Raw genomic sequence first — 23,974 nt, 5'->3', positions numbered from 1 at the left:
ATGTGAGTTAGAGGGGAAAATGGTAGCATGTAAGTCCCACTGATGTAGCTTGTGCTGAAAGAGCGAAGCCTTGATGGAAAAATCTATTCCTAAGTGGATTCTGGACCATTCGTGAGATGTAAGACTGTCCCTTTTAAGCAGTACTGCCCTGAGACTCCCCAGGTGAACAGAGGATCAGTCAGCAAATATTTGTTTCTTTTATTCGCTCATTTATATCCTGCCTTTCTCAGGGAGTTCAAGAGGGCACATAGACAGGTCTCCTCTTATTTTATCTTCATGCTCAAACCTCTCTGAATCTGCTGACAGGTAGTGACTAATCCAAAGGTCCTCAGCAAACGGAGACTTAAACCTGGCCCGAACCATTGCATCACTCCTCCATCAGGACTTAAAATAATCTAATTATCCTTTTCCCACCATGCTATGCATAGTTTTCATCCCAGACCAGTTGAGTTATTTTATCTTTATATTTGCATTTTATTGCTGCTATCAAACAACACGTCTTAAACTGGGTAAACATTACATGCTATTAGATGAATTGCACTAAACCTTGGGATCACACGAGACACTAAGCCATAGTGTCTTGCCAATGGCTTAGCGTGTGCTGTGTGAACTCAGCCATTATTGTTGCACAGTGTGCCAACCCAGCCAATGGTTGATTATTCAATACTTAAACAAGCCATGGCTTGATGTGTTGTCTCACTATGGCTAGCAGTGATGAGCTGGGTGCCTGGGAGCAAGTTAAACTCTGCTTAATTTGTCATTGGCTCAGGAACATTCTTAGCAGCAGTGACAAAACTTGCTGGCAGATGGACTGGAAGCTCCAAGGGACAGTACTCAAGTCTTCAGAGACTCATGGTTTGCCCATCCCAGCTTTAGGCGGTGGCAACCATTTGAATATCTAAGGGTGTATTTAGTTTCAGTGGTGAAGTTAAAGCAAATGGTTATTAAGTTCAGCTTGGGTGCTGGTGTAAGGATTGAATTCTCTTTCAAGAACTGCAAGAATATCCCAATGCACAGGGACAAGCATTCCAGAGGCAGGTCCAAAGTTTCTAGCAACACAGCATTTGCCAGGGTACCTTTGGGAGGAAGTAGCTGGGATTTAAGATGTTTTGTCATATTTGACCATCTTTATCAGACAAATCCAGCACAGTAGGACTGCCGCACATTGAATATGGAAAGTGGGTCAATCACCATCACATTTTTTTTCACAGCCCTAAGTCCAGCTTTCTGCATGTATAGGTTTAATTCTCTTCTTAGCACAAAGTTGTCATTTCTATTGTTTTCAGCTTTTAATGTTCCTTTGTGAAGTCCAGGCCGGTTAGTGCCCTTATACTAGAGGCAGGTAGCCTGTGGCTCTTATTGTTAAACTCCAGCTCTCAGCAGCTTCAGTCAATAAGGCCAGTAGTAAAGGAAACTCAGCAACATCTGGTGGATCACACCTTGTGCATCTTGGTGCTCTTATTAAGTCTTAAGATACTCTATTCACAGACATCCAAGAGTAATCTATTAGTCATAGTAGTATTGCGTTGGTATGGTATCCTCTCCTATGTGAAGCTTTTCAAATATGTTGGGACTATAATTTTTACTATTTGGAACTAGCATGTTCCCTCGGAATGATAGAAATTCTAGTGTAGCACATCTGAAAGGCAGCAGAATGGGAAGGCTATAATGGTGCTTAAAAGTTAGTGACCCCTTTTGAATTTTCAGTATTTCTGCCTAAATATGAGCTAAAATGTGATCTGTTCTCTACACAAGTCCTAAAGCTAGATAAAGAGAACTCAATTAAACAAATAAGTCCAAGACATTACACTTGTTCATTTATTTGCTTAACTGGGTTGTTTATTTGGTTTTTTGGGGGGGTCTCTATCTAATTTTACGACTTGTATGGAGAACAGATCACATTTTAGCTCATATTTAGGCAGAAATATTGAAAATTCAAAAGGGGTCACTAACTTATAAGCACCACTGTATGTTCCTTTGTATTATTTGCATGCTGAAACAAAATGGGACAATGTGTTTTAAATGAGTGAATACATAGATAAATTACTATCTGAAAGGTATGAAAATAGAATATATTTTTAAAAACATAATTTTGGAGACTTGGGTTCAGAAGTGTTGCTAAATACAAGTAGAGGCAGATAAGGACAAACAGCAGGAAGTTTTGGACCATCATTTACAGAAGAGTGAGCGAGACAAAGAGATAACTGAGAATGTCACCATACTTAATGATCACTTTACTTTTATTTGAATAAGGAGGATAGTGAATAAGGTTGTGTCAAAGGGAGGTTTATGCAAAATAGCTTGAAGAACTGGAAGGTACTGAATGTTAAGCAGGGGAAAAGGGCAAGGCTCTGTATGTAATCTATATCTCGAGAACTCATCTTATCTTGTTTTTCTTTCCTATTCATTATAAAGAGGAATTTTAATACTGTCAAAAGATAATAGGCACATATACACACAAACATACACGAAGTGTTTAAGAAAGAAAACAGACATTAAATTATCTCCAGCAATTATAAAGTCAACATGTCAGTACATTAAAAATAAAGAAGCCAAAAGCGACAGGTGTTATTTGGGCCCATTAAGATGACAAAGCAATTCAGCAAGGCTCTTTGCAAGACTCTGGATGCTAATCGAAAACAAGTTCAAGTCCAGCTTGAAATCTGAGGTTTGTTCCTCCTTCCCAAGTTCTTATTTAGCACAGTAGAACATAAGCAGACAATCGGAATAAGGAAGAGACACTATTTTAGATAAGTCTATTAACTACTCTCCCCCTCAAAAAATGGTTTGGCCATAGATTCTTGTCATCAGGAAACATTTTTTCTTTTATCTGTCCCAGTATTTTGCCAGAGGTTGGGTTGTGTGCATAGTACTTTTGGGCTTGATGTCCTTCTGCACATTTAAATAAAAAGGATCACAGCCATGTTGGTCCATGGGTGGGATAACAATCTATAGTTCAGTAATAGCAAATGTTAGGGCCAACCGAAATACAAGTATGCCATATGAGCAAGGAACTTGAACCTTGAAATTATGATGGAGCCGTTCCAAATTTTACAGTACAGCAGTCAGGCAAATCTCATCGAGAGGTCATGGACATCTGTTTTTCATTTTGCCAACCCCTTCTGCAGATAACATTTCTTCAGGAAGTGGAAGTCCCCCACAGAAGGACTTTTATTTCATACACAATCACAGTCCATTAAAAGGAAAAGAATGTGTTTGGAAGGGAGAGGGGCAAATCATTGATGCTGTTGTAGATTATGAGTAAGAATTTTTTTTTTAAGGAAACCGTATTAACTTTGGCTCGCCTGTGCCTTGAACAGCTGGCTGTCAGGCAGAGGTCAGCGCAGCGAAACTTTCCTTGCGATGGGGCTCAACTGTCAGCAAAGGTCTCATGAGTTAAATTTCTGGATGTTGGCTGTTGTCAACATACAGGAATAAGGCTTTTGTTGGTTTAAGCCTGGCCAGCCAACACGATAACGGGGTTTACAGCCTAATCCTGTTAATGGTGATCAAGGAGTCCCGCTGTCTGCGCTGGGTCTCATTCCCCGGGACACAGCTTCGCAAGTTGCGCCTCGGCTCTGGGAGGAGCGCGCGTCAAACGGAGTCCGGTGGAGAGTCCTCCAGCGGCAACCGCCCTTCCCCAAACCGGCGTCCTGTGCAGATTTCACCTCCGGTAACGCTCACGACGGGCTCGACAGGCGGTTAGGAGTCGGGAGAGCTCGGGAAGGGCTGCCAGCAGACGAGCGCCCTTCGCGAGCGCGCCCGAGCGCCGAAACCGCGAACTCCCCTCTCAGAACCCGCAAGGGACGCCCCGCTGCGCCTCGAGGGGCTCCCGGCTTTCCACGGCGCGGACGCGCTCGGCTTCCCCGCAGCCTCGGGCACCGTTCCTGGGAAGCGTCGCCAGCAGCCCCCCGGGCTCGCCTTCCAAGCCGCCGCGCCCTGCGCTGCTCCCCCTTCCCTGGGCGCGGCCGCCTTGGGCTGCAAGGGCGCCCTCCGGGTCGGCTGGCCCTCGGCCCTACCCGGCTGGCAAGCCAGGCTAGGGAGAGACGGCGGGGGAGGCTCCCGCGTCTGCAGGGCTCCTGCCGCTTTGCAGCTCTGCGCGCAGACCCGCCGCTCGGCTTCCTCGGAGCGTGCCGGGGAAGCAGCGGCGGCCGCAATTCCGAGCCTTTGCAACGACGCTCCCGCGGAAACCTCCGCTCGGCCGACGTCCCTCCGCGCCCGGCCCCAAGTGCGGGGCGTCCCGGGCGCGCGACGCAGCACGGAAAGGGTTACACCTCAGAAGCCGCCGCTTTCCCCGCCCCTTCGCTGTGACGCGGGCCCCACCTCCCAGTCCGGCGCGTGACGTAGTCCGCTTGCCGCCGTCCCGTGACCTCACTTCCGGAAGGCGGAGCCGAGCGCGAGCCTGCGGTTTCCGGCTGAGGCGCCGGACCGGAAGGGAATCATGAGTTGGTGAGTGGCGGTTCTCGTAGGTGCCTGTTCCGCGTTCAGCCGCGCGAGGGGGAGGGGAGGGGAGGGGAGGGGGCGTCCGTGGCGGAATGTGGCGTGCTTACTTTTAAAAAGTGAACTTTACCGAGGAAGGGGATGGGGGGGATCGAAAAGGCGTTAGGAAAGCGCTCCAGGACGCTGGGCTTGCTCACGGAGCGACCGGGCATCTCCGAATAGCAGTTGCAGGAAGCTGGGCGGGGAGGGGGGAGCGGTGCTTTCCCCCCTTGCCGGTGAGAGGCTGGCAAACGCCTGCATGAGCCGCGGTCTTCGCAGAGAAGAGCCTGGCTCGAGCCCGCAGAATTTGGCTTCATTTATCCCCCCCCCGGCTGTCTTTACTCTCGGATCAGGTTCTCAGCTGCTCTCCCCCAAGGACGGCGTACAGTTCGGCCTGTGCGACCTGACTTGTGTGTGGGCAGACACGCACGGTCGTGGGGAACGAGCGTGTGCTTCCTCCCGTTGCTCCCTTCAGGCTACTTAATGGGTTCGTGTGTATAAGACGACATTCGTACGAGCCTGTAAAGCTGCCTGGACAGAGCAGCTCCACCGCGGAAGCTGCACTGGCCCCTTTTGTGCAGGCGCTTCCCGGGATTCAGAAGTTGGCGCTCTTGCTGGCGCGCCGCTCGCTTTCTGGGCGCCGGGAAGCCATCTCCAGAGAGGATGGAGCTGCCCGGGGTCTGGAGTCCGCGTGCCAGTGCTAGGTTAGGCGGGGCAGGCTCCCCCAGAAAGGCAGGTATGGAGTCGGGGGGGCTTCTGAACCCATCTCCCTCCCAGACTAAGGGGGGGGTCTTTTATCAGCTTTGGCTGATAGATCACCTACACCCTGGGATGACGGTCATTTTAAACAACGGCATTGGTAAATTCTGGGCTTATTTACTGAAATGCCGTGCATGTGAGTAAAGAATTGGTTAGTAAACTTCTTTACTTGGTTAGTAAAGAATTCAGCTGTCAGGATGCTTTCTGGATGGACTCAAGAGATTGCGTTACATCTGCGCTGAAGTCATTTCACCGATTGTCACTTGGTTTCTGAGTGATATGTGCAGTGCTGATTCTTGTCTTTAAAGCCTTATGTGGTTTGGGCCTGGATTATCAGAGCAGTTTCTTCTGCTTGATTCCTGCTCCTAGGGAGTTTCTTAGATATTCTACCTGCTGAATTCTAGGGGATTTTTTGTAAACCACGTAGACTAGAGCCACTAAGTGGGCTTATTATAAAAGACTAATTTAGCTTATGTCCTTTGCATTTTCAAAAGCCTATTTGAAGAATAGCTATTATTTTACTAACCTTGTTTAATTTATTTGTTTGGTTTTTGTTGTACATCGCTGTGATTCAGCACTATAACAATTTTGTAGCAATAAATATTTCACAAAAGGATCCCTGGCCAAAAGATTTTGATGCTGCCGTGACATTGTAACATTTCATTTTACTATTTCAGGATGATTCTTTTTCCCCCTCCATACAGCAACTGTGGATTCTTCTAATGTAAAGAAATGGAAGAGAATTATATTGGCTGAATCATATGTCATGCTAAAATGTTTTTCTAGTCATGATTTATTGTAAATTATCTGGACTTGCACAACATGCTATATCAGAATGAAGCAAACCATATGATGAGTTAGTGTGGTATGTGAACCCAGTCTTTCCCTAGCTTGCAGTTATTTGACATCTCCAGGAGTAATTGGGATAAGGTTCATGATCTGCCTGTAATCCCAAACACAGAAAGACTGTTTAAATCCTATTAAAGTCAACTAAAATTGATATTGGTGTGGATTGATAATAGTTTTTACTACTTCTGGAAAATTAAATTTACTCCCACCTCCAAAGATTGGCTGTTCAATTGATGTCTGCTATATTCTTTTTTTAGTACTATCCTAAATGTATTAACTGGAAATCACATTGAGCTAAACAAAATCTGTTTCCTATTACAACCCTTAGGAAAAGAGATATGGTGGTTAGCTATGTCTGAACAAATACAGTATTCCCTTACTGATTCTAAAGAAGCATCCGAGTTTTCTCAATCAGCACGTGGCTCATTGTATACATTTATCAGATCTTTTACCATTTTATTTTCAGTTGGAGACATTATTGTCAAACAGAACATTTGGGGGGTGGGGTTTAGCAGCATTTCTGTTTTTCATAAGCGAATCTCTGAAAGGCCTATCACCAAAAATGCTTCCTGTATGAAAATAATGGAACAAAGTCACCATTCCAGAAATAATGCCTGGATTTGGGTCCTTACCCTCACAGAGATTATGTTGGCTGACTTGAGAAATTAAGGGTATGTTTCTTTCATTGCTTAGGAGCTATTCCAAGGGCCAGTAATATTTGTGGTGGCAAAAATCGGTGCTCCAGTTCAGAGGAAGAGTCTAGTTGAGACAGGCACTGGATCCAGACCCAGTCCTTAACCAAACACCTTGAAGTTTGTTAAATTATACATTTAAGGCTTGACCTTGAGCAGTCCTTGAGTCATAGTTTGTTCCCTCTCATTTTTTTCAGTGGGAGGAAAGTATTTAACACCAACTCATTTCTCACTCAGTCCCCTGGAAGATGGCAAAAATTATGTTGCTTATGCTGTGCCACACAGACATCATCTTATGGTTGAAGTAAATAGAACTGCTCTGCACATGTTTCTGAAGTTGTCCATATCCATTTTGGGGAAATAGATAGCCGATACAAGAGCAGCTAATGACTGGGTTCCTATTTCACAGTAGACTGCAGTGTGCTCCGCCATAGGCTATTGAATAAACCACAAAGTACTGGTTTTGCATGACAGCACTAAGCTGTAAGCCATGGCTTCAGACTACAACAACTGGACTCACACAGCCAATACCAAACAAACCACTTTGTCATTAGTATGATATGTGGACCTAGCCTGTATTTGCATTTAACCCATTATTGCCTATTTTGACGGTAGCTATCTTGGGCATGGATAGCAGCCAAGCCACATGGTAGAAGTTTAGACTACAGCTCTCATGGTGTCTCAGAACTGGCATGTTCTCTGACTGATGAGAGTTGAACTCCAAAAACACAAGCTCTCATGTCTTGGCTCTTAGGCCAAGATTTTTCCCTTTACGTGCTACGCATTTCTGCTACTTGTTGAATCTAGAAGTTTCTGTATGTAGTGGACATATGGCTGTGGAGTATTCTCCCCCCCCCCCCCAGTACTTTCTCAAGCAGTTCCCCTTGTTTGGGTAACAGTTGCATTTTCATCTTGTGGAAGCTGAAACTTTATCCAGAAGTACTTTTGTTTTCATTTCCTTCTTTCCAAACCCAACGCAGCAGTCTATTAGCAGATGTATAGTCATTGCTTTCAATCAGTCATAATACTGTATACTTTTCTCTCTGTACAGTATTAAACTTATCCTCCATTCTTCCTCCAGGGAATCGCAGCATACAATCTGATTCCCAGATTATCTTGCATCCTGTCCTGATAGGTTGCAGAGACAAGGCTGCTTATGTACCCCAGTAGACTTTTGTTATGTGCCTTCAAATTATTCTGAGTCTTTGGCCTATAAGTTTTATATTTATAGTGCAACTTGACTAAACACAGTATTAATTAAATTGACCCATATTAAAACTGGAAGGAGATTATAACACAGTGAACGAAGTCATTTTTCCCTTTAATATACCAGCTTCAGTCTCTGGCATCTTCATTTAAAAGGCTGTCGGAGTGCGAGTCTGCGAAATGCTTCTCCTTACTAGAGATCTTAAATTGCTGCCAGATAGCTAATTTCTGACCTGATGGACTAATGATTTAATGCCGTATAAGGGAGCTTCAAAACCATTATACATCAGTTATAAACAATGGAAATAAGTTCAGGAATGAACACTTGGTGAGATTTCTTTTTTAAAAACTTTTGGAGATCACCAGGTTGGATAAGGATGGCTTACACAATTAACTGCCTTTATTATCTGATCACGTCTTTCCTGGAAATCTTTCAAAATTAGCTACGGTGTTTTTTAGTTCTCAGATGAGTCAAGCTAAATGTGATAAACATCATGCAGAACTAGGACTGATGACAGAGCTCTAAAATTTAGGAGGCATTCATCACTGGGTTCATACATTGCTTTGAGCCCTAATATGGATTATTTGGGTTTGGCCTAGCATAATGGGCAAACCCAACCATTATGATGAACTCTGATTTACGGCTTAGCACGTTGTGTGAACCCGGCCAATTTTGGTTTATATAGTAGGTCATGGTGAAGTGCCCCGTGTACTCATTCATTGTCTCAACACAGTCATTAATCTGTAATACCATTCAGTAACTTCTTTTTTGGATTTTCAGTTTTAAGTAAGTCATCTGTCCTTTGACTTGTGAAGATATAGGCAAAAGCACACAAATAGTATCAGTCTAGAACTTCTCTGTCTCACTAACATCAGTATCTCTGACACTCTGAGAATTCCTTTGTCAGTTGTACAGTGGGTTTGACCTGGCGTAAATTTCACTGTTCAGGGACGGCGGTCAGTAATCTCTTCTGTATGATCAAGCAAGGATTCTCTGTTCTTGCTCATTTCTTTTCAGTGGGAGCAGCTGAACAAACCAAGAAGCCTTGTCTGTGCTTTGCTTGGTGTCATATGCCAGGTAACATCTCTGGTGTGTGGCTTCTTGAACAAAACTACAAAGCAAGAGCAAATTATTGGAAGAGGAACAAACACTATTTTTTGGTTTGATGTAATATTAAAATCACACGTGAGGTTTCCTGGGTTTTTGCAGCTGCTTATATGTGGTAAGAGAAGGGAAGCTGGACTGATCAAGCTGCACGGCCAGCTTTTAGCTCCAGTGACCCAGAGAGAGATCACGCTGTGAGTAAGCGTACAGGGCACATGCGCTCCAAACACAAGCAGTATTTTTATTGTTTCAACTGGTTTACAGATTGGTATTTGCTTTTTGCCTCTCACAATCCTAATCTAGACGTGAGTGATGGCAAGACAGATTGTTATATTTTCACAAGTTAAAGGGAACAGGCATTGATCGGTTTGTTTTTTAACGTTGCACTTGGCAACCTTCATATCTAGGTCATTTCTCAGGAAGGATTGCTGGTTTTCAGGGTGTGGAACTTTAAGGAACAACTAGTCCAATGGCAGGTGTGTATGAGGCGCCTTTGGGGGAAAATGGCACTAATAAGATTAAACATCCATGTATTTGCTGTCTTCTTTTATGGGTAAGGGGCTCTAGCAGACATTTTAGTCAATGTGATTTTACTGTATGCTTAAAACCTGTAATAATGAACTTGAGGTTTGGATTTAGTTTCCTTATATTTGTGTTTTTGAAAACTTTATATTTGGTGGTTCAGTTATTTGGTCTTCATGTAGAGATCCAGTTAGGTTTAGTGGTGAAGGGGCTGGATTAGGAGTGGGTTCTAGTGCCCCCTTGGGCATAGAAGCTCCCTGGGGGAGTTTGGGCCAGTCCCTCCCTCAGGGTGGGATAGTGGTGCTGTTGGACTAGGAGCAAGGAGACCCTAGTCTACTTTTAGCCCCAGAAGCCCCCTGAGCTGAAGCTCCCTGGCTGTCTTTTAGCTCAGTCTACTTCACAGTGTGGTTGTTGGGAAATTTGTGGACAGAGTGATGTATTAATCTATGTAAGTGTAGTTATTTATGAACAGGAGGGCTGATTACCTTGAAAAGGAGGTGATGATGAAGGTTTAGAGTTGGGGTTTGGGAGTGAGGAGGCCCAAGTTCTAGTCCACCTTCTGGATGACTTTGGGCCAGTCCATCTCTCTCAGTCAATCTCACAGGATAGTTGTTATTGGAAAAACAGATCTTTATTACACTTAGAAATAAGTGTGTACCACATAAAAGACTTCTGCTGCTTCTGTTAGACGTTCAGGCTTATTTTACCCTCTTTAAAAGTTAGACAGCTCAGTGAAAGCAAGGATTTGATTCGCATATGCACACCAGGCACAGTATCTTCCCAGCTGGCAAAAGTGCAACTAATTTAGTTTGAACTGACTGTGCCTTAAAGGGTTTTTTTTTTCTTTTTGGTATTGTGTTATCTCTGCTGATTAGCCTGTGCCCCTGCTCCTGCCCAGTATATCTTTAGACTTTAGAAAAAGCTTGGTAAAGTTAATTCTGTTACCGGAGGATCAGTGTCTGCTTGAAAGAGGTGACAAATCAACCTTCATCGACTTAACACCTTTTAAATACATTGGCCGATCATTCCAGTCATGTCCGGCAATGTATGTCCTCGCCAGAGATGATGAGAGTGACGGCCAAACATATCTGGAGGGTGCCAGATTAAAGAAGGCTGATCCGTAATCTTTAGAGCGTGGATCTGGATTTCCAGTTAGAGAACTAAAGCTGCCCAACATTTTCTAAAGCCCTGTGAAGTCATGGAGTACAGTAATTTTATTCCCAGAATCCTAAATATCAAATCAGAGCATGCCGCAATAGATCATTTAAGAGAGTGATCTTGGCACACTTTTAAAAAGAATTGGAAATGTTATATAAATAGGATGTAGCCTTGAATGAATGTGCTTAAGATTTACATATTATTTGCGCATTCTTTAGTTCCAAATACAGATGTGAATTATTATTATTATTTTTTTTTTTATGAAATAAAACTTGTGTTTTATCTTATCCTTGAAAAATGAAGTCCCCAGCGGCTGCTGCTTGCCTTAAGCATCTCCCCCAGGATTTAAATCAAAACTTGCTAAAAGCCCAGTGCTGCAGTCTAGAATACTGGTATCACAAAAGGAATTTGCAGTTGCAGTTCCCAGCACAACACGCTGATGAAATAGTTCTGAGCACTTTAAAGAAAAAAAAATCCCTCTAATAGTTATGATAATACAGATGGAGTGGGAGTGGGAAGTACAACAAAATGGACTCTGTTCTGTGAAGCTGATTGGAAAGACTTCATTCTCCATGCTGATGCAATATTCATATATTAATTTGGGATTTAAATAACTCATAGGACGTGAATAAATTTTAACTGATGTCCTTTCACGTACATTTTTTACAATGTTTTCTTTTGTGTATCAGTAAACCTAAGATTGCTGGGATAGAAGCAAGAAACTCCGTTACACCTTTCAGTCTGGTTGTAGTCACAAGACTACCTAGCCAACCTTGGCTGATTCTGAAAAAAGCTAAGCAGCGTCAGATCTGCCTAATACTTGGATGGGGGACCCCCAGGAGATTCCAGAATTATAGGCTAGACTGGGAAGATGAGGGGGGAAAATAAGGAAAAAGGAAGAAGGTGGTGGAAACCAGTTCCCACTTATGCCCAGGAAAACAAAGGAGTATATCTATGTGATCTCCAGGAATCAAGCTTAGACTTTCAAAGGAATATTTTTCTCTGTGTATGTGTGTGTGTGCGCGCACGTGCGTGCTTTTTCTGCCTATTTTGTCTTAGTTTTTTTGGCCTGTCTGGATTAGAAAGCAGGACTCCTTCTGTTTCTTCCAGTGGGATGCAAAAGAAATGGCCTGGGAGGATTCTTACATTCCATTGCCTCTCTCTCTCTTTGAAGATACAATTTCCAGATTGCCAGTGAGCAAGCCATCCTCATTCTCTTGTTCAAAGGTAGTACAGTAATTCTGCATGGAGAAGAAAACAAGCTTCATGGCCTGTGGGTGAGAGCGCTGTGATTTGTGAGGATCTGCTGCATCTTCCGTTAACGTATCTTAACATTGGCCAATGATAAGTTCTACAAAAGTAGCATCAGGGTCTAGACCAGTGTTTCTCAACCTTGGGAACTTTAAGATGGGTGGACTTCAACTCCTAGGACTCCCCAGCCAGCCATGCTGGCTGAGGAATCCTAGGAGTTGAAGTCCACCCATCTTAAAGTTCCCAAGGTTGAGAAACACTGGTCTAGAATGTGCACTCAAATGGTACTTGGTGAATGGTCCTCCTTGATCCATTCAAAACCACTAAGGAAACCAGAAGAGAGAGCTTAATTTATATCCTTAGCAAACATTTGTTACTGTGCAGAATTTCTTCACCGAGTTTTGTATCAGTTTGAGCATCAGCATAATTCACCTGAAACTAAAGGAGGATTGCCTTGCGCATAATTGCTGGTGTAAAGGATCTCAGTTGACTCTTGAACTTGTTCAGAGAATGCCGATGAAGCCAAAGCAGAAAACAAAACTTAAGTCCGATCAACAGAAGAGAGGCAGTGTAACCTTGAAATCCTGTCCTCTTTTTTCTTGTCCTGCTTCAGAATATACTTCACGGCTGTTGATAGCTTTGAATAGAACCCCATCTAAATGTATTGTATGGCAAATGTTTAATTGAAGAGACTATAAAATGAGAATGCTACTGATCACCCTTCTGAGAGTGTTTGAAAATGAATGTGCTAGGACTTATGAAGAACTTCGTAAGAAACTCAACATAGGAAAGATTGTGAAGTGGTAATAATTTCTTCCATGTAATATATTTTAATATAACGTATTTTAAGAAAAAGAATGTTGAATCTTTGGAATGCTATGGAATTTTAAATTTCCAAGAATCCATACAGACCTTGTAGTTAGTAAACCATAGCTTATGGCTTAGTGTTATGTGCAGACTGAGCCGATGTTTGTTTTATAAGCCATGGTTCAACAAATCAGGCTTTAGGGTGATGTTTGAATCAGATCATAGATAGGGCACTTACTTTCCATGCATAAGATCATGTCTAGAATTCCCAGTTGTTTTAAATCTCTGGTGGTAGGCAGAGAGAGGCCACTTCATATCTTCAGGTGGTGATTTGCGGTTGACCTCGAATGTCCGGGGCCTTTGAGTGCACATGAGCCACATTCATAAGCAAGGCATTCTTGGGAGGAATGGAGCAGATCTCAGGAAATGTATTTCATTGAAAAATAAGGGATCATTGTCAAAAGCGTTGCTTTTTAAAGATCTGCGATTCTTGCCTTCTCTCTAGCGGCAAATTGCGCGTCAGTTCTTGGGCATACGGTGGCCTCATTTTTGTACGCGAATGCCAGTGGGATCAAATTCTAGAGATTTGCCTGTGTGTAAAAGCAAACAATCACCCTCAGTTCAGTTTGTCAATAGCTGGCAGGGACTGCCTTGACTGCAGCGGTTACTAATTCATGCTGTAAGGCCAGGGCGAGTTGATGCCGCTACTTCTTGAATGAATTGTCTTATTCATGGAGCGCCGGAATGCCCTACGTCTTCCGAAGGGGAAAGGGTCCTGATGACGTGCAGACCAGCCTGTGGGAGGTCAAACCCCTTCACCAAGGATGCAGCAAACTCTGAAGTGAACAAGGCAGTTAAACCATGAAATTGGGCGGGGGGGGGGAGCATCTATTGTCTAGCTCCTGTTCTATTCCCCAAATGTCAGTGTAAAAAAAAAAAAAGCCTTTTTCTAACACTTTGTATTTTGGAGTGCTGTATAAAAGAAGGAATGAACTTTGCTTCCAGCATTCAATCCCCAGTGTTTTCTTTGTGCAGGAGATTCACCACTGCTTAGTTTAATCTCCGCGTGCTGCCTTCCTCCAACAACTGCTTCAGGCCCAGCGAAGGGCTTCGCTGAAGTTTTGCACCTCAGAATCTACCTAGAAATGTTGGGATAGAGCACACCAAATATCTAGGCGTTGCTCCTAACTATTTATTTCTCTTTATCCGGTTCTTGTTTGTTTGTTTCCATTGTAAATATTTCTGTCCTGCTCTTCAACAGAATTAGTTCAAGAGTAATAGCAAAAAAGCAAAAGCATGGGAAAAAAAATAACAGGTGAAGGGAAGCTGAGAATAATTTGATAATTTAGGATTTTAAAAATGTCCGGAGTTTAAAATTAAAATCAGTTTTCAGCTGAGCTCTTAAAGAGCATTGATGTGGTTCACACTTTGTGCTAAGCTATAAAATGTTTATTTGGTTTTGGTGTAATATGTTGCGTTAATTAGCCATGGGAGTGTATAACCATGGTGTTTATAAGTATTCTATTGGCAAGAAACGTTTGTGATTATGTAGTCCCAGGAGTTGAGCTTTTTAAATGATGTCTTTATTTGTGATTTATTCAATAGATGATGGTTAAGGAAACCATGGCTTAGCACAAATGTGAATCCAAACAGTGTTGGGTTTTGACAAGCCTCCTTAGGGGGAGCATTCCAAAATGACAGCCGTACCACCCCAGCTGAAAAAGGCTTCTGCTCTTACTGTCGTCTCTGGCAACCAACTGTCTGCTTGTTCAGTATAGCCAGCTGAAAAACGGGATAGAGAATTGCTTCACATGATTTAGTTGGATTAAGATTTAATTAATGCCTCCGAGAGCACTTGATTGCAATTAGCAGGAGGGTGTAACTGCCTTGAGATGCAGATCTTTCCCCCTCCCTTACCACCTTTCCTCCTCAAACTTTCCTCAGAATCATTCTCATAAAGGGCCCAGACCTTTCTATGTGAGTAGGCCTGGCCTGTTACAGTGATGTAAATGGAGGACAAGTCTGGCTTAAGAATGTGGTGGGTTTCTGTAAGGGGATGAATGTTTGAGTGCATATTCTCTAGCGTTCGGCTACCTTATATACTGGGGGAGAGGGCAAGATATGGCTTGCTCCTTGAGAACGAGTTCTGTGTCTGAAGATACATAAAGAAAAACAGTTTTGAAAGGGTACTGAGTGTAAAAATACCTGTATTTTCCAGACCTGCTTCTGCCCTTGTATGTGTACACTGTAGCTAAGTTGGGGCATTGAAAAAGTTCATGGGAATAGTCTTGTGTTCATAGACTTTTTCTTGGGGATAAATATAGGTGTCCTCTCCTTGTGCATCATGTTCTCACATTTCATGAGCATGCAAGATAGAGGGCCAATTCCCATGTTATGTTCTGATGTATCATATAGGTGCTATAACTAGATTTGGCTCTCTCTGAAATTTTTGCTTGGTGAAAAGCCCATACAGTATGCTAAACTGTCTTAAAAGTGCCTTTAACCAAATACAGGTAGTCCCCGGGTTAAGAACGCCCAGGTTACAGACGTCCCATAGTTAAGAACGGAGCCTATTGTAGCAAAATTCGAGTTAAGTACACAATAGTTTGAGTTAACTACACAATACTACTTATACAGTATTATACAATAATACCTTTCCGGCTGATATACAAATTCAACTTAAGGACAGGCCTTGGGAATGGAAATCATTCTTAAACTGGGGACTACCTGTAGTACGGAGGGTGTGTCTGAATGTTTCTATGGCATTTTAGAAAATAATGTCATTTGGAAAAAGCTTTGATTTGTTAAGTGCCTGTAGAAGACTTCTACAGATACAGTTGCTGGACATTTAAACAAGTATTTCTGGAGGTTCTTATCTACCAAAAAACAAACAGTTCTTGTTATTGGCATCTCCTGAAGTCTTGAGCCAGGGTATGGATGAAACCTCTAGAATTCTGGGAGTTGAAGTCCACACATCTTAAAGTTGCCAAGGTTGAGAAACACTGCTCTAGAGTATCTCACAGTTAGAAAAGGAAGGGTATTTGCTTTTTTGCTGTACTATTGTATTAAACATCTGGCAGCTTAATCCTGCACGAAAAGAATCAGCCACCAGAAGCCAAAGACTAAATCTGGCCCCCTCTCTGCAAAAATGTAAGCCAGTTCTTCATTTGCCAGTGTGAAAGGAAAATAACAAGACTGGCTTACTATCTATTTTAGGAGTCTATGGGTAATGTCCCATCCATTCCAAAAGGTAGTAACTTCCTGTCACCGACAAAATTCATTCCAAACCAGGCCTATTGCATGTAATTTGCATTGCTTTCTTGATATTGTAGGTTTGGTATCTATGAAAAAGCTGGCCCGGCCTATTTCAGAAAGTCATTTAGATTCACTGGAAGAACTTTTCCGTTCCTGTGATCAGCCTCCCTTTGCAGTGCCCAAACTGCTGTCCAAGGAAGTAGCCTCTTCCTTGCTAATTTTCCTGGGTGAATTCTGACACTAAATTGCCCTACCAGAGGTTATTTTTTTCTTCAGTGTACCATTGTCCAGAAATGGGACAGCTATCAATCAAAATAGCTCCATTTCCAAAGCATGAAATCTAGCCAAAAGTTCTTTGTTCTAGCTCCTTTGTTCTTCCAGTAGAAATATTTGCTTATACTGTATGAGACTATTGGATTCATGCATATGTTTACGCTCCTAAAGGATCATTGCAACCATGTCCTTGGAGATTTTATATAGCTGCGCCTCAGAGGAGGTAAGTGGAAGCAGGTTGGTTTGCCCCACTGATCTAGGAGTTTATATATCATTGTTACAAAGTCCTCTTTGCTCCAATTCAAAAAGGGAATAGTTATTAAAATCTCTGCCTGTTAGTCTACCTCACCAGAAGGTCAGGAATAGGTGACCTTTCATTGCATCAACTTTCTGCCATATATCCCCATTCTGTTTATGGCTATAATCTTGATTGGCCTGTGGCAGGGGAGCATTATTTCAAAGGTAGGGATTAGTCTGTGTCTCTGATCTCTTGCTTTCTAAGATTTTGGTGTCCTCATGTCCTAAGCACTTGGCACTGAATGTTAACCTGCTCGATTTCATTTTCCACTTATTGTCAGGTGGAGTGGCAGTTTTAAAAGGATCTGCTTTTAGTATTTCAAAGCCCAGTTACAGCTTGAGCATGAGAATCTGTGAGGACTGTATAGCTTCTATAAGGGAAAGGGGTTATTGCTCCTTCCGTCACTTGCTCTACAAGTATCTAATAGCAGTGCAAAGTAATTTGAGTTTCCTGGAGTTATGAAATAAATGCATTTAAAGCAAATGTTCAACCTGGATTAACTCTGTAGCTTTCTACCTCCAGTAGGCAAAGTTGAAAGCTCTTTTTTAAAAAAAGGCAGCAGGAATCAAACTGAAAAAAAAGTGGAGACAAGGAGAGTTTTTAAGCACTGCAATGGTGATTTTTATGCTTCCACAATGGCTGCTGTGTTTACTCTGGCAATAAAAGCCAGAAATGCACGCTGAGAATGTAGCCGCATTATAAAGGCCTGTTCACTTAGTTCATTAATCAATAATTGGCTTTCATATTCTGTGGCTTTGACTTAGTTTTTATACTGGAGACCAGCTGGCAAGTTCTTATATAAACTGGAATGAATACTTGGCATTAATTTTAAGACCAGGGGTATGTATATGGACAGGCATGCAAACACACACATACAACACTTCTTTGAACAATGGCATCTGGAGCTCTAATTTGTTTTGATCTATATAGTTTTCTTTTCCACTTCTATGAATTCCAAAATAAATATGTATAGGGAAGCTATTTTGAATCTGCCCAATAAGAAATCTGAATGCATTTCCTCCATGTGAATCTTGGCTCTTTAGGGCTTGAATATAGATCTCTCCTTCTGTTACCTGGATCTTTTTGGGTAGGAAATAAAGGAGACTCAATCTGTCACCTGCCAGTTAGTGGTGTGGCCCTTCCTTGATGAAAGATCTGTCTACAAAGTAAATCACATTGTTGAGCCCCATCAGATTAAGAGGACGAACCCAAGAACCACCAGGCATCACCATTATTTCATTTTCTGTTCAGATAATGCTCGAGATCAAGTAAGAGTCCTCTGCATTATTGCCCTGAAGGAAATCCCAGAGAACTTAGTGTATCCTTGCTTCCAAAGATGCTTATACGGAGTCAGGTTACACACCTTGTCATAATAGGGATTAAGCAGTTGTAAACGGTGATACAATTATGGTCAAACATGTTATATTCTAGCCTTTGGTATGTTGGTTGAAAGCAGCACTACTAGGAGAGACTTTTCTATTTAGTACAAAGGACTAGTACTGGGTTTGTTTGGTTTTCAGAAACAAAGGGAAGCTTTGGCTACCATCACCTTTCATATCTTCATGGCCTCTAGATACCCCAAAGTGTACCTTCTAGGGCCAGGATAAGGAAGAGCGTGGAAGTTCTGTACAGTGCTGGTTATATCCAGCCCCACTAAATATTTTTGAAAGGGGAATGAAGCCAACAAAATTGACCTTCTGGTTCCTATTATTTGCTCAGGATGCCACAAGCTGAAGCTAAACAGATTACAGCCTCTTTGCTTTCCCACGTGGAAAGGTGAACAAAAGTCACCACTGTCATTTCTGCTGGAAAAAACTTGGCTCCCCTAGTGTGGTCATCACTTTGCTTTCTTGTTTCCAAACAGGGAGCTGCAGAGTTATTACCCTGCTGTTTGAACATGGTTATTTTTTGCAGAAAAGTCAGCTAAAACAGCCTTGCAGATTTCTGCTTGCCCAGGTGCCCAAATGAGTAATTTTCGTTTGGTGGTTGAATACAATATCATTAGGGCCTTCCCCGCCCCTTAATTACCAATTTGCAATGGTAGAGGATTCTGCTTTGGCTGCTTATTCAAATAATGTTGGAATATCTGTAAAGGAAGAGAAGCCATCCTGGTCCCAAAGAACTAGCATAACAATTAACACAACTGATTACCTAAAATCAAATTAAATAACTGATTATACCATAGTGGGCTAATTAGGGATCTCCTTTGCTGGAACTCCATCTTTCCCCCAATTTTCATCTTTAGAATCCTGTCTTTTTTTTTTTTTTTTACATACAGTATGTCAGATATCTTCTTTTATTAAGATATTTCTATACCATCTGACATATTTTTGCCTCTCCAGATGGCACACAACATATTTTACCCCATTAAAAATCCAAACGCATAAAACAATACAAACAATACTAAGTTAAAATATAGTAAAACATATAAATTGTATAAACCAGTGGCTATGAGTAATAAGAGTGCTTTTTCCACGAGTTGTCAGATGTCACAGTAAATAAATCTCTTATCAGAAGAGAGATCATCAGCTTTTCCTTCTTGGAAGGGATTCTGTAAAGATTGCCACCCTATCTGTTTTTTTCCTTAGCTTCTATCATCTGATTTTGTTTGTGATGTTAATCATGAATTTGGGTTTATAGCATGGGTCCCTTTGTAGAGGACCCTCTACAAATAAGGGGGTGGGGGTGACTTCAAAGTTTGCAGAAGTCTTTAGAAAAATGCTCAGAAATAGAATCCCCCCCACCTCTAAATGAGTTCAGCGAGGACTGAGCATGTCCATTGGCCAGGAAAAAGTAATGGGCTTTTTTGGGGGGGGGGGAAAGCACTGGGGAGAGGAAGAACACAATTGCTTGGATCCCTAAATGGGAGACCCCCAGACTAACGTTTTGTTGCATGGCCAACTTGTCCATTGCCAAATTAATGCTGCCTGATTTAAGCCTTTCAGCTGACTTCCCTTCTCAAAGCAGCATAGGTGGTGGAGAATTTAGATTGGCATTTCTGTCAGAATTAGCCGTTTGTGGCCCGTTTCGATAATTATTTCCTCTGGTGTTTTCTCTGGTTGCTATATAAGGATGAGGAGCAGGGTGGGATGGTTTAGGCAGTTTCCATGGACACCAAGGAACGCAGCCGCGAGAAACCCAGGAGTAGCGAGGAGCCTGATTTCCCCCATGCGCAGGTTTCCACTTTCTGCCCCGAAATAGTCAGAAAAGGGGTGGACTTTTCTTTGGCCCCTGTGAAGCAATGAACTCTGCAGACCGGCAGCCTCAAGCGATCGCCGAAAAGATTTATGGTAGGAAGGGGCTGGATAACATGCAATCGTTCAAATGATTTTCCGAGCCGTTTTTGGCTTTTTGTGTGCTGCAAGGCTTTTAATAAAAGAGCGGGAGGCTTGGCTCTGTGTATCACTTTAGCTTTGAAGTCTGCGACGTAGGATGACCTCACACCAGTCTTGTATTCCTGCTCTCTGGTTCTCACCTGCAAAATGCAAAGATTTCTCACTCCGTCAGGCCAGGCGGACTGGCAGGAATGAGGAAGAGAATAGCTGTGTCAACTCCCTTGGAACGCAGGGAACTCGCTTTGAACCTGTGGATATGATTGCTGTGTTTCTTGGTCAGGCTGGAACAGGGAACAAAATGGGTAGGGTGACACAACGAAAAAAAAGTTACAATCTAATTCCATCTTTTCTTTCCAGCATTCTCCCTTTTTCATGGTCACAGCCTCTTAAATGCGGGCGGAGCGCCTGTGCTGGAGGGTCCTCCTCTCTTACGAACACAGGGAGAGCCTGAGTGATCAGGCCAAGATTCTTGCTTCAGGCCCTGCTCAAGAAGCCAGCAGAGGACTTGAAAGTCCTGCTTGTCTGCTGTTGTATCTAACCACCAAGGTGCTGTTTCACTATTGTACTGAATAGTTAATAAGCATAAGAGTACGAGCCAGGATCAACTCAAGAGCCTATCTGACCGAGCAACTTGTTTCCCACTGTGGGAAACAGCACATAAGCTGTAGCATTTTTTTCTTTCTTCCCTAGCAACTAGTAGTCAGTAGTGTACTGCCTCTGAACAGAGAGACTTCATTCAGCTTTTGTTTTTAAATTTCATTAGACACCTTGAATATTTGTAGCATAGAAAGATGGTGTACAAATCAAAGACATAAATAGCTTAGAGTTAAGACATAATCATTGTTGACAGGGCCCATGGAGAGTCTAATTTCTTCTTGAAGCTATTTCCCTTCATGCCCCCCATGTATCATGTGTCCATGAGTTCCGCAACTTCATTACCTAACAAATGGGACTGTGTAAAGCGTTGAAAAGACATACTTTGCAAAAGGCATTTGCATGAGTGAAGCCCCTTTCCCGAAGCTTTAAAGCACCCGCTTCCTTTGGAAGGCTGCTGTAACTGCTTCAGAGGCCGTCCTTGGCTGTCGGCACGTGTGCGTGCATAGCCGCTTCGCCTGCAGTCCCCGCTGGAGGGTCTGTGCACACGTATGCAGTCAGCTCTGGGTGGCCTTCAGCGCAGTTCCATCAGGCTGCTGAAGGACATGGCTGCTTGCACGCTTCAAGGAGAAGGGCTTCTGTCTTACCAGCCCGCTTTCTGGAGCACCCCTTTTTAATTCTTTGCACAGCCCTAATTGGATGCCTAACAAAATCCTTCCTTTGAACTAGACTTATTATCAGACATTTTGGGTCTCTAGAAAATTGGACTGTATAGGAGCAGCTCCTCAAATGCTTGCTTTTCTTTTCCCTTTCCCCCCCATTTTTTAAAAATGCTGTTTCTATTTGTGGGCCAGAAGGCAGGGACAAGGTTATCTTTGTCTTCAAAACATTCAGAAATGGTTAGATGTTTCATAAATGTAATAATAGCAACAATAACAACTGCAGCGACTGCCTTATTCTGAATTATAATATTGGTCTATGTAATTTAGTACTGCTTCAGGGGTTACACATGAGTCGTTCCTAGATAATCAGTCTTTCCCTGATCTGTATGATGATGCCACAGGTTGAACATGGATTCTTCATATGTACAAAGCATGATTCTCCTGCTGAGCCCATGTCCCTCCCAGCTGTTAGGAACATAGAAAACTGGTTTATCTAGAATCAGATCATGGCTCCATCTATCTGACTAGCCATGGGTATCCAGTTTCAGGTGTGGCCCCCAATATCAACCTTTGTTTATCCCCACCCAGTTTTAGTCTTCCCAGCACTTGCTTTCTTCATACTGTAGGCTTAAACTGAAGTGTCTTGTTTTAAAATCCTTTATTGCTTTTAATGCTGCTTTATAACTGATGCTGCTTCTCTTGTGCAAAGGTTCCTTTAGGGATTTCTAAAGCCACTAATCTTGATGGCACTATTACTGAACATTTGGATAAAATTGATTTTCCTTAAGACGACTCTTAAGATTGAAAACAAACTCATTCTATGAACATAATTTCAGTCTTTTTGTACTCTGAATGTAACTGTCATATAGTTCTGGCCTACTTAAAGTACAAAAACTAAGAAAGCCAGTTGGGTGTAGTGGTTAAGGTGTTGGACTTAGAAACCAGGAACCTGTGAGTTGTAGTCTTCCCTTAGGCATGAAAGCCAGCTGGGTGACTTTGGGCCAGTCCCTCTCCCAGCCCAACCCACTTCACAGGGTTGTGGTTGTGGGGAGAATTGGAAGAGAGAACATATTGCACATTGCCTTGAGTTGTACAAATACATGCAGGATGTAACTCTAATGAATAAATATGAACTAACGTTTCTATGCGCCAGGGCTGAGATATTCTCTTCAAGATTGTGTTCCCACTTCCAGTGCAGCATGCACGCTTATACATTGACTGTTGAGAACATGATTCTCTGGGATTTGAGTCCAGTGAGTTATCTAGAATGGTCTACGCTCAGCCCTCAGTGCCCTCTTGAGGCAGATTAGGGAACATAGCATCTGAAAAACCCTACTAGATCAGTTTAAACATTCATGAAGTTTATTCAATGACCTTTTTCCAGGAAGTCTGCTTGGTGATAGCAAAACCTATAGCCTTCCTCCACTTTTGCCTGATTTGCCTATTTGTCAGCCTATTTGTCAACTGGTGTCTTTAAATGTGGAAGCTCCGTGTGGTGTTGTAGCGTGTCCTGTTTCAAAGGTCTGTCCCTGTGAAATTGACTGGCCCAGTCAATCAGAATATGAAGTCAATCAGATGAAGATTTTGGGTTGGTCAAGTATGACACAAGTTGCTACTGCTTAATTAGTTGAACAGCATCTTTTACATATTTTATTTTATATATTTTACATCTTTAGGCTTCAGTTCTGATCCCATGGCAACTCTGGGGTAAGAACCAGTGGTCCAAACTGGGTTTCTAGTTTCAGTGTCACCATAGATCATAAAATAAGGCACCTTTCTCCAGCCAGGTGTTTTCCAGACATGTTGGGACTGCAACACTCAGAACCCGCTGGGAATCCTTGGAATTGTACTCTTAAGACATGTGCAGAAGTTTGATATAGGCCTTATAATGATAGCACAACAGCAGATTCTTGAGTCTTTCTTTAGAAACTTTGGGTTCTTGGGGTCATTGTTGGTTTTTTTAGAATTTCTGTTAATATTCTTGTGCCTGAAACTTTTCACTGGGGCATAGCGCCATAATTTTGAATTTAGAAAGTGACTCCGATTAATTATTAATTAATTAATTAATTATTAACTATTTTACCTTTGAAATAGTTTTGATTTACTTATTCTGTTAAGTGGTCTACTGAAATCTTCCTGCAGATGGAGAAGTTGCCATTGAAAAAATCCTTCAGGACATTCTTCCAGTTCCATAGGTCACCCTTTTATTTTCATTTTTTGTTTTGTTTTGTTTCAAGTTCTTGGCTTTTTTTTTCATTCTCTCTACAACATCATTTTTGAAGAAGAGAACCTTGTAACTTTGTGTCCTACAGATATATATGAAATATCTTGCACTCTTATCTCACCTTTCCATTCATATATGGCATTGGATGTCATAAAGAGAATGTGCTGGGTGATAGAGGATGGATGGATTTCATTATCTCTTGGTTAATTGTTGGAGAAATTCTTGCCATCTCAGGCTAAAATAGGCTCAAGGAGCAATACTATATAAATCCAGTCAGGCTGCTCTAGAATTACTGACGCTCTGAAATACAATTGTAATCTTCAATTTCATCTAAGCTTGCAAAAACTGTTCAACAATGGCTTTTGCAAGCTGTACTCTTAGTCTTGGTGGGTATGAAATGCTAAGGTCTAGGTCAAATGACTGTGTATTACGCTGGAGAATGACCAATTAAATCACAGCTCCTGCTTTTTACTACAGTTATTTCCATTCATTCAGGATGAATGAA

General features: G+C 42.3%; 1 protein-coding gene across 2 annotated transcripts in view; it reads left to right on the top strand.

Annotated features, from left to right (window-relative positions):
• The first annotated feature begins 4,355 nt into the window (after positions 1–4,355).
• BIN3 (bridging integrator 3) overlaps positions 4,356–23,974 on the top strand; it is a 100,552-nt gene continuing 80,933 nt past the window's right edge. The window contains exon 1 of one of the 2 annotated variants that reach the window (XM_088152099.1): positions 4,356–4,449. In XM_088152099.1, the coding sequence (XP_088008225.1) occupies positions 4,442–4,449 (8 nt within the window). In that variant the 5' untranslated portion in view covers positions 4,356–4,441. The remainder of the gene's footprint in view (positions 4,450–23,974) is intronic. The other variant, XM_088152101.1, reaches the window with a different exon arrangement.

This window comes from Python bivittatus, unplaced genomic scaffold (assembly GCF_059951505.1).
Source record: "Python bivittatus isolate LINGU-HERP-01145 unplaced genomic scaffold, Pbiv_v1 ctg000680_np1212, whole genome shotgun sequence".
NCBI lineage: Eukaryota > Metazoa > Chordata > Lepidosauria > Squamata > Pythonidae > Python > Python bivittatus.
Note: the sequence above shows the minus strand (reverse complement) of the source record. Positions and strands in the feature narration are given on the sequence as shown.